Raw genomic sequence first — 15,174 nt, forward strand, 5'->3', positions numbered from 1 at the left:
TGCATTTATCTTTCCTATTAATTGCTATTAAAATTTTAAAAAATTAATTTCCAGGGGGCTAAGTAATGTTTTTTTTCTGGAAAGGGGGCAGTAGGCCAGAAAAGTTTGGGAACCACTGCTCTATAGCCACAAGTTTTCAAATCAGAAATCTGGACTCATGATTTCCTTTGGAAACAAATAAGAACAGCCACTTGTAGCAAACTAAAAAGGAAACACAACTATGTCAGCTAACTTATGCCTGGCAAGAGGGTGTGTGAATAGGGGAAAAAGGAAGCCAAAATTAAAACTGAAGGTAATCCAGTAGAGAAGGAAATGGGGAACCTCTCCAGTGGTTTCTTAGCCAAGAAAACCCCAAAAGGGGTCATGAAGAGTCAGACACTGAAAAATGACTCAATGACAACCACAAAAGGTAATTCAGTTCAAACCACTTGGATATGTCTTAAAATTAAAAATTAAAATTAAAAAGTGTTCAAAAGAACAGATCCCATCTCAAATTTCACAAAGTATTATTTTGGGAAACTGTTTTTTTAGATTTCTTTGTAATTTTGATTTCTTTAGGGTCGGGGTCAGGCAGAAAAACTCCCAAACAATGCAGATCAATACCTATTCAGCCATTTAGAGTCCTGGATAGTATCCTGGGACATGCACTAGAGTTAAGTGATTAAGTAGAGGTAGGATTTGAACCCAGGTTTTCCAGACTCTGTGGCAAGCACCCCATTAATGAAATCATGCTGCCAATATCATTTTGGAAAATAAACATAAAATTGCCAATGGTGAATGTCTCTTCTGACGAGCCAAACCTGCCAGAATTTGGAATTTGTGGGTTACTATGTCTAATTTTCATGAATAGAGAAATAAAGAGTCCTTTGTACGTCATTATTTAATTAGCACTTATTAAGCATCTACTCTGTGTCAGTCACTGTGCTAAGTGCTCAGGACACAAAAGCAGGCAAACAGAAGTTCCAGCCCTCAAGAAGTTCAGTCTAATGGCGGTGACACCGTGCAAACAATTATATACAAACAAGATATAAGCAGGATAAGGCAGAAGTGGCTCCTCAGACTGGTTTTGAAGGCTGCGCTCAGTCCTGGACGCCACAAGGTAGGTAGGTGTGGCATTCATGATCCTGGGAGGGGATGGAGCTGGATTACAGAATTCCATTCTCAGGGGCAGTATGGAATTCTGTGATCCAGCTTCATTCCCTCCCAGGGTCTTGGATGCCACATAGGGTATTGGAAGGCTTCACGGCATACAAAGGAGGTCAAGCAGTATTGGTGAAAGGCCTTGAATCCATGCCAATGGCGATGAAGGAATGAGGGGTGATTAGCCTGGAGAAGAGAGGATTCAGCATGGACATCACAAGCATCCAGAATACCTGGCTGGTTGTTGTCCTTTGTACTTGTAGAGGACTAAAATGATATATCACTGGGGATATTTCTGATCATACACAAATTGGGTTTTATAGATATAAAATAGATATATAACATATAAATATATATGAATAAAAATAAATATATTTCACTATATATACAAAATTTTAAAATATAAATAAATATATACATTAAATATATAATTTATAAAAGTATAAATAGAAAATAAATATATTTCATCATATATAACAAAATTATAAATTATAAATGAATATATAGAATATATATAATATATAAAAAGCAGAGTTACACAAAGTTGTCCACCTCACTCTCCCTTCCAGAGTCATGAAAGTCTAATGAGGAGACAAAAGTCAGGATGACGAGTGATGGCCTGGGATGGAGTGGATGACTTTGGCTCCTTCTGTGTCCAAACAAGCTCTAAGGGCTCCCAGTGCCTGTTTCCATCACCTCTATGGATGATGAAATGAATTGTTCTCATCCTCCCATTCAACCGGAGGAGGTCTTCACATGCTTCAGTTTGCCCATAGATTTGAGGTCTTTCAGTTACCCTCAAACTGGTTTAGCCTACTGAGACGGTTTACCCGAGTGTGGCCACTGCTCCGGCAACAGCTCCTTGGAGCCACCAGTAAGAGCTGGGTGACAGGTGGACACCAATGGGAGAAAAACAATCCCTAACAAAAAGGGCTTGGCAAATCCTCACAGAAAAAGGGCTAGTCTTCCCTGGCCAGCTGAGATCCCCTCCTGGAGTAAAGGCTATTTGAAGAAGAGGAATTGAAATTATTTTGAAGAACTAGAAGCAATGAGCAAAGTTGCAGAAAAGCAAATTTAGGCTTGATAGGAAAAAAAAAACTTGCTAACAATGTGAGTTAGCCCCAAATAGAATGAAGAGCCTAGGAAGAAAAGAGGTAAATAATTCTTGTTCAAGAAATAACTGATTATCTGATATTTCTCTAGCCTTTTAAAGTAGGAAAAGTCTTGACTTTCAATCCTGCCATTATCACTTAAAATCTGTGTGACTTTGGACAAGTCATCTGACCTCTTTGAGCCTCAGTTTCCTCATTTGCAAAATGAGGATGGTGGGCTCAATGAGTTGTTTTTTTGAACCTTTACTTTCTGTCTTGGTAACACTAAGGCAGAAGGTCAAGGGTTAGGCAATTGGGGTTAAGTGGCTTGCCCACAGTCACACAGCTAGGAAGTGTCCCAGGTCCTCCTCAGTCCTTGCTACCCCTGACTCAATGATTTTTGAGGAAAGTCATTTATGGATTTAATGACACATCAAGTGCTTTACACAACTATGTTACCTAATTTGAGATCCCCCAAAACTCAATGAAGTAAACATTAAAGGAACCCACATCTGCATTTTACATTTGAGGAATCCCAAGCAAGCAAAGGATACATACTCTGGTCAAGAACCTACTCCCTGGCCAGAGGCAGAGGTGAGATTTTTGAAGCAATGAAAATGCTTGAGGTGGGGGCAGCATCTAGGGGGCTCAGTGGATTGAGACCCAAGCCTAGAGATGGGAGATCCTAGGTTCAAATCTGGCTTCGGCTGATTGATCCATTTATTAATATATCAATATTATTGTTATATTAATATATTAATATATCAATATTAGTATGTTAATGTTATTATATTAATATGATTGATAGTATTAATATATTAATATTATTAGTATATTAATCCATAATACTGAATTAATTCTAAGATAGAAAGTCAGGGTTTAAAAAAAAACAAAAATAAATTTTATTCTGAGGGGCAGCTGGGATAGAGAGCCAGGCGGAGAGAGCCTATTCTTTTAGCCTCTTTGTATGTGTTGTCTCCTTCATTAGACTGTGAGGACAGGCACTATCTTTTCGCTTTCTTTGTAACTCCAGCACTTTAGGACAATGCCTGGCACTTAATAAATGTTTATGAATTGACTCTAGCTGAGGGCAAGTCAAGGTACAGTGGAGAAAGTACAAGATTTGGACTCACCAGATGGGTTCAAATCTCAATTTTTCTACTGTTGCATTAGAGAGCACTGGACATGGAATCAGAAGAATTGAGTTCAAATTCTGCCTCCGAACCTTATTAGTTGTATGATCCTGGGCAAATCATTTAACTTTTATTTGTCTCAGTTTCCTCATCTGTAAAATGAGAGCGCTGGCATAGATTGCCTTTTAAATCTCTTCTGCCCTAAATCTATAACTGAGCTTCAAAGAGCTGTTTAATCTGAGAAGGAAAACGAGGATCACAGCAATGCTACCTTCTATTATAGGGAACATACTTTACAAATTTTAAAATATTCTAGAAATGTACTTGGCCAGCAATACAACGATCCAGGAGAATTCTGAGGGACTTATTAAAAAAAAATGCTATCCACCTCCAGAGAAAGAACTGTGGGAGCAGAAGCGCAGATGAAAACCTATGATGGATCATTTCCTTATTTGGGTATATGTTTGGGGTTTTGGTCTTATGAGATTATTTGCTTAGAAATGTGAGTCATTATTTGGATAACTTATTTTAAAATGCAATTTGGGTCAGAAATAAGGACAAAGTAGTCTGCTTGCTCCTAGAGGAAAGGGGGACATTTTTAAAGCAGCTTCATAGAGATGGGAAAACAACTGATTGTCACGGAAGGGAAACCTGAGGTTTACGATTTAGGGAGAATGAGTCAGTAAGAGGCTTTATTTTGAGCACATTTACAAGCCAAGGCAGAGAGGGATCATTCTCTCTCTGGGGTGAGCAGGCTTCTGAATAGGAGTCATTTCCCACGGGTGCTCAGAGCAATGAGAAAACACATTGCCATATTGTTGTGTTCATAACCAACCAGGTGGCCATTGACCTCGGCCATCGGAAAGGATGGAGACTCTCTAATCTCCCAGAAAGTCAGTAACCTGGGGGGGGAGGGATAGTGTCTGAGGGAGGGTGGAATGCTTGGTTCATGGCTGTCTTTACTGGAGTAGAGTAACACCACCACACTATCTGTTGTAGAATATAAACTCCTTGAGGGCAGGGACAAAATTTCATTTTTTGGGGGGGTCTTTGTATGGCCAGAGCCTGGTATATGGCCTGGGGTGTAGCAAGCATTTAATACATAAATGCTTCTCAAATGGGAAAGAATTAGCTATGTGACCTTGGGCAAGTCACTTAACCCTTTTTGCCTCAGTTTCCTCATCTGTAAAATGAGATAGAGAAGGAAATGGCAATCTACTCCGGTACCTTAGCCATGTGATCCTGGACAATTCACTTAATCCTGTTATCCTCTTTTTCCTTTTCTGTAGAATGAGCTAGAGAAGGATATGGCAAACAACTCTAGTGTCTTAGCTGCCTGACCCTGGACAAGTCACTTAACCCTGTTTGTTTCAGTTTCCTCATCTGTAAAATGAACTGGAGAAGGAAATAGCAAATCACTCCAGGATCTTTGCCCCAAAAAACCCAAATAAGGTCACTTAGCGTCAAACATTACTGAACAACAAGAGAGAGAGAATTACATCAACTAATGTTGAAAGGTTTTCAGTAAACTGAGGCAGGAACAATTTTCTGATGTTGAAAAGAATATCTTGCAAGGAAACTCTAGTTATAGCAACCCCAACAAACAGCAGGGCACTTATCTGAATGTTCCAGAAGTGGGCGATGGAGAATAATGATGCCTAATGAAGCAGCAACAAATTCAGTACAATCTAATGTTTCTCTGGTCTCTTTCTACTCAAATGGTTACACTCAATAACAGAAAAGTGCCTGCTCGTACTTCTGTTTGAAATTGAAAAAGGTAAATAGGAAAATGTGTGAGTCTTTTCCCCCATCTAGGATCAAAAAATTCTTCTCTCCATTGATAAAACCATAATAATAATATTAAAAATGTCTTACATTTCTATGGCATTCAATTTGATCAGAACTATTCTTGTGGGGAAGGAAGACCAAATAGTATAATCCCCATTTTACAGATGAGAATGTTGAAGTTCCTTTTTATTTTATTCAATCCAAAAAGAATCATATTAAACACCCACTATGTACCAGGTATTACAATAAGTATTGGGGATACAAAAAAAAGTCTTGCCCCCACAGGAAGCTTATATCCTACTAGAGGAATACGACAACTTCACAGACAAGTAAATCCCAAACAAATATAAATATAGACAAAATAAATTCAAGAAATAGTGCTAATAATGGTCAACTAGGTGGCTCAGTAAGTAGACAGAGCAACAATCCTAGAGACAAAAGGTCCTGTGTTCAAATCTGGCCTCAGATAATCCCTGGCTATGTGACCCTGGGCAAGTCACTTAACCCCAATTGTCTAGACCTTGCCACTCTTCTGCCTAGGAACCAATAATTGATTCTAAGATGGAACCATAATGCACATAGTGCTGGGTCTGGAGTCAGGAAGGCCTGACTTCCAAAATTCCAAAATTCAACTTCAAACAGTTTCTTAAACTGTAAAATGGGGGTGATAACAGCATCTTCAACTGAGGCAACATTGTCCTCACACGACATAATTTTGAGCTCAGTTCAGCAATTCAGTTTAACATTTATTCAAACAACCTTCATTTATTTATTTATTCTCATTAAACACCTCATATGCCAGGTAATTTGATAAGAAGTTAACAGATAACTCATTTGATTCTCACAACAGCCCTAGGAGGAAGAGTTTGAGTTAGGGGGGAAATAGTTAGGTAAAACAATAGCATAATTTAAATTGCATTTTGCCCTGGGATCATTTGGGGCCATTAGCACTTTCTATCAAATGAATCCAAACTATCATTTAAAAAAGAGAAAAAAAACCACTTTCAGTTGCCAAAGGTTCAATTGCTAACCTCTCTTCTGCCTCAAAACCAATACTTAGCATAGATTCCGAGTAAGGATTTGAAAAAATAAGAAAAGGAAAAGGAAGGTTCATTGATGGTGAAGTGGGGGGGAGGAAGGATAGCAAGAATGTATGGAGATTGCCACAATGCCAAAATACTTGAAAACAAATCAATTCCCCCCCAGAAGACATGCAGGGATTTTTATTAGTTATAAAATACAGAAGTTCATTGGAAAAGACTCTTGAGTGTCCTAGAAGAGAGCCCCCAAAACAATGGACTGATACTCCCATGGAGACCCTTGGGAAGATGTGACCAAAAGTCACAGAGGGTGGGAAGGCACGGAGGCATCCCAACCTGCACTGTGGGAAGGATCCATTGCAACAGCATTCCAACACCATCATTTGGATGTTTCATGTCAGATCAATTTCCAATTCTATTTTCATCTATTTTGAACTAAAGGTACAATCCATTAGTGGATAAAAACATGTGAATGAATAAACATTGCACTAAGGGAGGTTTCATTTTCATGGATGTGAGACTGTCACAAATCAGATTTCTATTTTCCAACGGAAACCATTATTTCCCAAGTCAAATCACTGCATGATACTCACCGTGGCATGATAGTTCCTATACATGGGCATTTTTAATAGCTTTGTCAAGTAATCTTCCAATTGTTTCTGAAATGAAAATATAAAGTCTTCAGTTATAATGTGCAAATGTATGGGAACATATAAAGCCATAAAAAAAGTGATTCTAAGCTCAGTGGCCAGTTACTGCCCTAAGCAGTTCATTTGGCGACAATCTTCGACTGTTCTTGTAGGTAGTCAGTGTCAGAGGAAGTATCTGAATCCAATTATTCCTGATCCCAAGCTCTAGGTACTTTAGGTACTTTATTTCAGTACCAAAGCAGTGTGCCACTATATAATTAAATTTTTAATTACTATTTAATTTTCTCCGCTATTCCATTTTCTAGGCTACAATTAGATTATAATATCATCCTGGAGGGCAAGCATTTGATCATCCTTTTTTTGGTAACCATCACCCTTCTCTCCTCTACCTTCTGCCTCAGCATTTATACCAAGGCCTGTCACATAGTAGGTATTCCATAAATACTTGGAGAATATGATTTGATTCAACCATAAATGGTTAGCTTGGAGAACAAACAGGGATAAGGAATGGACCTGAGACTTCATTCTATAAGACTATTGTTTTTCCCTTTTAGAATGTAAGCTGTTAGAGGGCAGGGATTTGTCTTTCTTTTTTGTATTTGTATCCCCAGCATTTCGTGCAGTGGCTGACACATAGTAAGTGCTTAATAAAAGTCTGTTGACTACAGGAAAGTTTCAGATGAGCAAACACAGATCGGCACCTTCTTTGACCAGAGAGCACTAAAATTAAAGTGACTTGTCCAGGGTCATGCTGTATATTCCAGAGGCAGAGCAGCATAATGATTAGAGAGTTGGATTCAGGGTCAGGGAGAACTGGAGAGCAAATAAATCTGCAAAATGAGAACTTCTTCAAAATCTGGCATGATTCATTTGTGCCATTTGGGAACATACTGATCACAGAACCAATGTTTGCAATCACACTCACACGTGACAAAATAGAACCATATATGTTAGAGCTAAAAGAGAACTTAAAGAGTCAATTCAATTCATTAAACTTTTTTAAGAGCCTACTCTGTATTCTAACAATTATGAAAATGTTTTACATGATCATAAATCTAGAACCTAGATCAAATTATTTACCATCTCAGGGAGAAGGGAGGGAAGAGAGAAGAGAGACAATTTAGATATCAAAATTTTGGGAAAAAAACATTTTAAAAATTATTTTTATAATGTATTATAAATTTTTAAAAATTTAAAAAAAAGCACCTACTCTGTGTCAAGCACTGTAACTAAATACTAAAGAGGCAAAGAATAAACGGAAATGGTCCCTGTTCTCAGTGTCTTACATTCTATGGAAGAGCAATAGCTCTCAACCAGAATCAGAACTACAAAGCTGGCCAAACCAACTCTTCTCCTCTGGAACACACACATTAAAAAGAGTGATTGAAAATGTAAATAACTCCTTGTGATTTTCTCCACATGCTTTATCTTTTAAACCCTTATCTTCTATCTTAGAACCAATACTAGGAATCAGTTCCATGACAGAAGAGTGGCAAGAGTTAGTCAAAAGGGGTTAAGTGTCTTGCTCAAGGTTACATATCTAGAAAGTGTCTGAGACTAGATTTGAACCTAGGACCTTCTGACACCAGTTTTGATGCTCTCTCGACTATGCTTACTTGATGCCCCATTTTCATTGGTTTTAAGAAGAACAAATTCTCTTCTAACTCAAGCAGTAGATCTTTGTTAAAGTAGAAGAGAGTGTGACTTTCTCTGAGAGATTCCTAATCCATCATTTTGATGTATGATACCTTGCCATTTGGCAATGGAGTAAATATATATCCTGTTTAGGTCCTTTCCTCAACTTCCTCCATTCTTAAGGTAGGTCGATCCTAGAGAGTTGCTTGAATTTTAGAGAAATTAAGTGACTTACACGGGATCACAAAGGTAGTCATTTTCAGAAGTGGTATCTGAATCCAATTATTTCTGATTCCAAGCTCTACATACTACAGCAATATACTGCTAAGTGATTTTTTTTCTAATGGATCTGTGATTTTATGGCTAAGGGAAATCCCAGTAAGGAAATTCCCTCTACTAATACAGATCTGCAAATCCTCCCCAGTTGAGTCTTAAACAATCAACCAGGACAGTGAGAAGTAAAGTGATCTGCCCTAGAGATCACTTGGACCGAAATCTTTATGATTCTATTACCACAAATTCTCTCTCTCTGCCTAAATATTGATGAACATGTGAAAGAATATATAATAAATAGCTTTTAGAGGACCCACCGAAGGCTTCATTGAAGGTCTTGATTCAGGATGAGTTTTATTTGTTTTAATTGTTAACAAAAGAGTTGGGTCGGGGAAGGGGAAGGACTTACCCTTCTGCTGGAGAATTGCTCCTCTCTGACCATGTTTTCAGACGTCCGAGGCAAACTTGGCATTGCTCTTGGTTCTTCTCCTTTGACATTCTGTCTTCGAAAGGTGTGCCTTATAACACACACATAGAAAGGGAATATGGTTGGGTTGGAATAAACAAGGATATGAGAAATTCAAGGGAGCACAGGAAGACTTATGAGTTGATTCTAAGACAAGTCAATAGAACCAAAAGAACATTATGTATAACTGCATCAATCAAATTAAAAAGAGAAATGTATATATTCACATCTAGACCCATCTGTCTCTGCCTCTAGATTTCTAAGGTATATCGGAAAATGAATTACTATAATATAAAAACTACAATGTACTATTATATATTATATGTAAAGTATGTATATAGTATATGCATATACTATATACATATACTAAAATGTAAAAAGTATCAATAAATCTTAATGCAAATATGTATATAACACACATGGGAAATACATGTTTATCAGTCCATACAGTAAAACACTGTATGTTCAAACCTGGTCTCAGTCACCTAACCTCAGTTTGCCTTAATCTACTGGAGAAGAAAATGGCAACTTTTTTTAATTTTTATAATAAATAAAAATTATTTTAAATATTTATTTTTTAAATTTAAATGAAATTATTTTTATTTTCATTTTTATTTAATTAATAAATTTAGAATATTTTCCCATGGTCGCATGATTCATGTTCTTTCCTTCCCCCTCTTCCCTCCCCATCCTGGAGCCAACGAGCAATTCCACTGGGTTTTATATGTATCATTGTTCAAAACCTACTTCCATATTATTAATATTTGCAATAGAGTGATCATTTAGAGTCTACATCCCCAGTCCTATCCCCATTGAACCATGTGATCAATCCTATGTAAAACACCTTTTTAACATGATTGATCTTTAAGAAGTTCTACTTAGCTGGTTCTAAGTCCTCTCCCCATCATTGGACCAATGTAGATTCCAAAAGGCACTTCAGAATTTAGAAGTAAAAGGGAACCTTAAAGACTTCCTAGTGTCACTCTATTTTGCAAATAAGGAAACTAAGGTAAAGACAAGCGAAGGGATTTGCCCCATGTCACACAGCTACTGAGTATCATTTGGAAATACCTAATATAAGATCATAGACCAAAAATATAAGAGGTCATTGAGTTCAGCGTGCTCATTTGACAGATGATCCCAAAGGGTCATGGAGTTCAAGTGACCTACCCCAAATCACATAACTATTAAGCAATATTTGGAAGGTTCTTCTCATCCACATTATTTCTTGAATAAACTCTGAAATAGATGAAACATTTACCTTTTGGTGGGAATTGGAATTCGAATGAAAGCTTTGTACTTCAGCAGCTCTCTATGAAACTCTTGAAAATGCTTGAATTTCCTTTTGACTTGCCATGTAAATTCGCCATGGGTTAATTCAATAGTGTAAAGATTAATACTAGGTACCTGCGGTGACAAATATAAGTTATTGGCATCTAGATGGCAACTCGTTTCTGTAAGCCATTTAAATGTGATATTTTAAAAATGAGGAACCGAGTCTCCTCACAGACTTTAAGCATGTACAAGTTGGGAATAACCTTATTGCCCAAAAAGTTGCTCAACTCCTCTTGACAAATGAGGTCAATCCCCTCACTTTACAGAAATAGTCGGGTGATTTTCCTAAACGAGGCACAAGCATTTTGCCTGATCATCACCTCAAGTTCTTCATTAAAAGACTCTCAAGTTTTGAGTTCCTTAAACAAGAGCAGCAACCTAAAACAACATGACTTGTGCAATGGAGTCAACTGTCCTTGGACATGTGGACAATTGGGAGGAACAGTGAATGAAGGAGAAAGAGAGATAAAAGCTTTGAGGTGGGAGCCAGATGCAGGCAAGATAATGGAAGTCCTCTGCTCTCTTCCTCAAGCTCCAGAAGTTTTACAGAAAGCACAGAAATGGTGAATTTCCATGGCCTTCCCTTCTCCCACTATAGTGCCTTATGGACCCTATAGTAGTAGAGTCAGGGGGTAGAGTCTTAAAGTCGATGAGGAGTATCATGGACACTCTTCTGTTCAAAAATATCTCCCCAACTTTCCCCACCTCCCTCAGTCCACTAATGAAAAATTCAAGTTAAAAAGTTCTTTCGAAAAGTAAACCACTCTAGGAGACTGTACTAATGTATTACTTTATTTAAGTCATCAGAATGACCACGGTGGAAATAAGTGGAAATCTGAGTTTTTATTTGGGGAGATGAGAAGGCAAAAATCTGGATCATATGCATCTTAATACTAGGTCAGTTTATTGTAGATTACTATAGCTGGAAAGTGAAGGTTTGTTAAGAAAGAGAGACAGACAGACAGACAGAGACAGAGACAGACAGAGCGAGATGGAGAGAGAGACAGAGAGAGAAGCTATAGAACATCCAGAAAAGGGCCATTAGCATGGTAAATGGAAGAACTAGGAAGGTTTGTCATGAACGAGAAAAGACTTATGATGACTTTCTCCAAGTATCAATCTTGGTTTTCCTGGTCCCAGTGAGCAGAACTAGGATAAATGGGTGGATGTTTCCAAAGAGACAGAATTAGATTTTATGTAAAGAAAAACTTCCTGGAAATTAGAGGAACCCCAAAGTGGAATGGATTGTCTTGAAAGGTGGTGGATTTACGCCCAATGGATATCTTCAAGCAGAGGCTGCACTCAGGTACATTAGAGTGGGGGCTGCTTTCAGGAATGGTTGTACTAGATGATCCCTGAAGCCCCTCTTCAGGCAGCACCCCTGACTCTCGGGACTCTCTTCCATTCCCCTATAATGGCTGCCCTTCCCCTTTCAGCTTTATTTTCATGTTTTGAATGTGAACTTATTGAGGGTAGGGAATGTCTTTCTGCTTGTATTTGCACTCCCAGTGCCAGGCACATAAATGTTTGCTGTGATTTATTGGTATTCAATACTAAGGAGAGATATGAGGTTGGGAGGCCCAATTAGGAGGCTACTTCAGTAATCTAAGTGATAAAGTTATGAGGCCCTGAACTAGGATGGAAAATAAGAGGAAGGAGAGATGGAAGAGAGAAAGAAGTAAGCATTTATATAGCTCTTACTAAGTGCCAAGCACTGTGTTAAGTGCCTTATAAATATTGTTTCATTTGATCCTCACAACAGCTCTGTGAGGTAGGTACTGTTATTCTCTTTATTTTACAGTTGAGAAACTCTAACTTATCTAGAGGTTACTAATCAGGTTACCTACCTGGGATTACATTGTCAGAAAGCAACTGAGGTAGGATTTTAACTCAGTTTAAAAAAAAACACACACACACAACCAAAAAAACCTCTTTTACTCCCGGGGCAGCTGAGGGGCTCAGTGGATAGAGAGCCAGGTCTGGAGATGAAAGGTCCTGATTTCTAAACTGCCTTTAGACATTTTCTAGCTGTGTGACCTTGGGCAAGTCACTTGACTTCCATTGCCTAGCCTGAGTAGCTCTTCTGCCTTGGAACCAGTATCAATTCTAAGACAGAAGGTAAAGGTTTAAAAAAAAAAAAAAGAAAACATAAGATTTGGTAATAGATTGAATGGATGGGATGAGTGTAAATAAGGAGGTAAGCCCAGGTAACTGGGAAGATGGCTAGTCAAATGACCAAGATCCAATAAGATCAAAGAAGACACAGAAAGAGGAAAGGCCCCCAGGAGAGGCAATAAGGCAGAAACCCAAGAGCTGAGTGTGGCTTCTATAGAATACTATAGAAATTCAGGATATTCCGATTAGAACTTACATCACCGGGGGAAGGGGAGAGTCATTAGTTAGGCAATGAAACTTGCAGGTACATCTGACTTTTTCAATAAAGTTTGGTGGTTAGAAGAAGACAAGTTTTAGAACCAGAGGATCTCGGGCTGAAAGGGACAGGTGAGGTCATCTCATCTACCTCCAAACCCATTTTTCTGATGAGAAAAGCAGAAGCAGGGATGGAGAAGGGAATGATCTCTATGGATATATTTTTAAAAATAAGTGAATCGGGTATGTGCAAACAGGATGTGGTTACACGCAGGTACTGACCCTTGTTGTTGAGGTGAAACGCTCCACTTCCAGGACCTGGGCTTTGATCGGATACCCTGAGAGATAGGTTGTGATGTTGGGTTCCTTAAATCCTTTAGTGTGGTAAATAATAGAGAAGGGGATACGCCCTAAAAACAATCAATTAGTGAAAGTAAACATGGTAACTGTCAACAATCAAAAGAACATTTCATGCTTTAAAAAGTGCTTGTCATTCATTATATCATTTACTCCTCACAATAGCTTTCTAAGGTAGCTCTAGTCTTAACTCCACTTTACAGATGAGAACACTGAGCCTGAGAGAGGCTAACTTACCTAGAGGTTATTTACCAGGTTACTAACCTGGAATTTCAGGGCTAGAAAGCATCTGAGGTGGGATTCAAACGTCGCTTTTTTTTTAAACTTGGATTCCCTCTTTCTTCCTTTGACCCTGGTACTGGCCCTATATCATGTCATAACTGAACTACCACTTTCTCAATTCTCTTCCTTACTCAAGGCAATTCCCTAGATTCCTAGAGAACTGATGGAGTTTACTGAATAAGAAGGTGACACAGATAGACCTACCCTTTATGATGATACATTTAATAGTTAAGTGGAGGACTGCCTGGAGTAGGAAGAGCCTCAAGGCAGAGAGACCAACCAGTAGCCCAGAAGACTTTGTATAACTGCCTCACTTAAATCCAAATCACTCACAAGTCAAGACATCATTCCATGATGTCACTGATCCTCTCTGAAAACGAGGGACGAATGACAATTTCTTAGAGGTTCCCTCTCACCTCTAGGACAAAATATAAAATTATCTGTTTGGTTTTCAAAGCCTTTTGTAACCCCACTCTTACCTTTCCAGTCTTCTTAGACCTTACTCCCCTCCGTGTACTCTGTAAACCCAATGACACAAAATCTCCTGGCCATTCCTCCAATAACCAACCACACTCCTCGTCTAGACCTTTGGGCACTTTCATTGGCTGTCTTCCATGTTTAGACCTCTCTTTCTCCTCATGTCTGCTTCCCAATTTCCCTGGCCTCCTTCAATTCTCAGCTAAAATCCCCCCCTTTCCAGGAAGCTTTTCTAAGTCCCCCTTAATCTTATTGCCTTCCCTCTGAGATGATCATCGATTTATCTGTTGCACATTTTCTTTACATGTTGTCTCCTCTGTTACAATATGGGCTCCTTGAGATCAGAATCATCTGGTTTTTACCTCTCACTGCAGCCCCAGCATTCAGCAATAGTGCCTCATATATAGTAGGTGCTTAATAAATGCTTGTAAACTTGACTCTAAGCCCAGCACTCTATCCATCGGGCCATGTTGTCTCTACAAGAATAAACTGAGTGTAAAATACTTAGTTTGGTAATAATACTTTCTGAAGATCATAGAGTTTGACCTGACTCTCAAACTTTAGCCTCAAGTATTTGAAAGATGACAAATAATTTGGCTAAAACGGGTAACTATGGAGACAGCATTTCATGATTTGCAAAGTAGTTAGAATGCCAGCCTCAGAATCAAGAAATCCACTTCCTGCACACTGTGGCTGTGTGACCCTGGGCAAATCACTTAACTTTTCAGTGCATCAGGAAAACCTCTAATATTCAAAGTTCTGGGAAGGTGCCAGTATTCATTACTAAAGGAACCTTCCTCAATAGTTCTCTACTCTAAGGAAATCCTGGGACCCAAAACAAGATGGAAAGGGAAAACTCCACAGGTAATAAGGAGTGGAGAAGAGATGCTGGATTTAGAGCAGAAGGACCAGTCTTTTAATTGGTGCTCAGTGTTCTCTCCTATAAAAGGAGAGTTTGGGAATCATTAGAATTAAAAGACCTGGAAACATATTTATTGTTTACTAGTCCCAAATACCACACTAAGTGCTAGAGGATAAATAGAAAGGCTGGATAGTCCTTGATCTTTTGAGGGAAAGACCCATTGAGGAGAGTTCAGCTTCTAGGAGGATGGAAAAGCCAGAGATTCTTTAGGCTGC

General features: G+C 38.5%; 1 protein-coding gene across 1 annotated transcript in view; it reads right to left on the reverse strand.

Moving 5' to 3' along the window:
- PLD1 (phospholipase D1) overlaps positions 1-15,174 on the reverse strand; it is a 153,532-nt gene that overhangs the window by 137,695 nt on the left and 663 nt on the right. Inside the window, exons 2-7 of the mRNA XM_044669553.1 lie at positions 13,204-13,331; positions 10,478-10,623; positions 9,160-9,268; positions 6,786-6,851; positions 1,937-2,021; positions 1,374-1,407 (exon numbers count right to left, since the gene is read on the reverse strand). Of these exons, the coding sequence (XP_044525488.1) occupies positions 1,374-1,407; positions 1,937-2,021; positions 6,786-6,851; positions 9,160-9,268; positions 10,478-10,623; positions 13,204-13,331 (568 nt within the window). The remainder of the gene's footprint in view (positions 1-1,373; positions 1,408-1,936; positions 2,022-6,785; positions 6,852-9,159; positions 9,269-10,477; positions 10,624-13,203; positions 13,332-15,174) is intronic.

Source organism: Gracilinanus agilis, chromosome 3 (assembly GCF_016433145.1).
Source record: "Gracilinanus agilis isolate LMUSP501 chromosome 3, AgileGrace, whole genome shotgun sequence".
NCBI lineage: Eukaryota > Metazoa > Chordata > Mammalia > Didelphimorphia > Didelphidae > Gracilinanus > Gracilinanus agilis.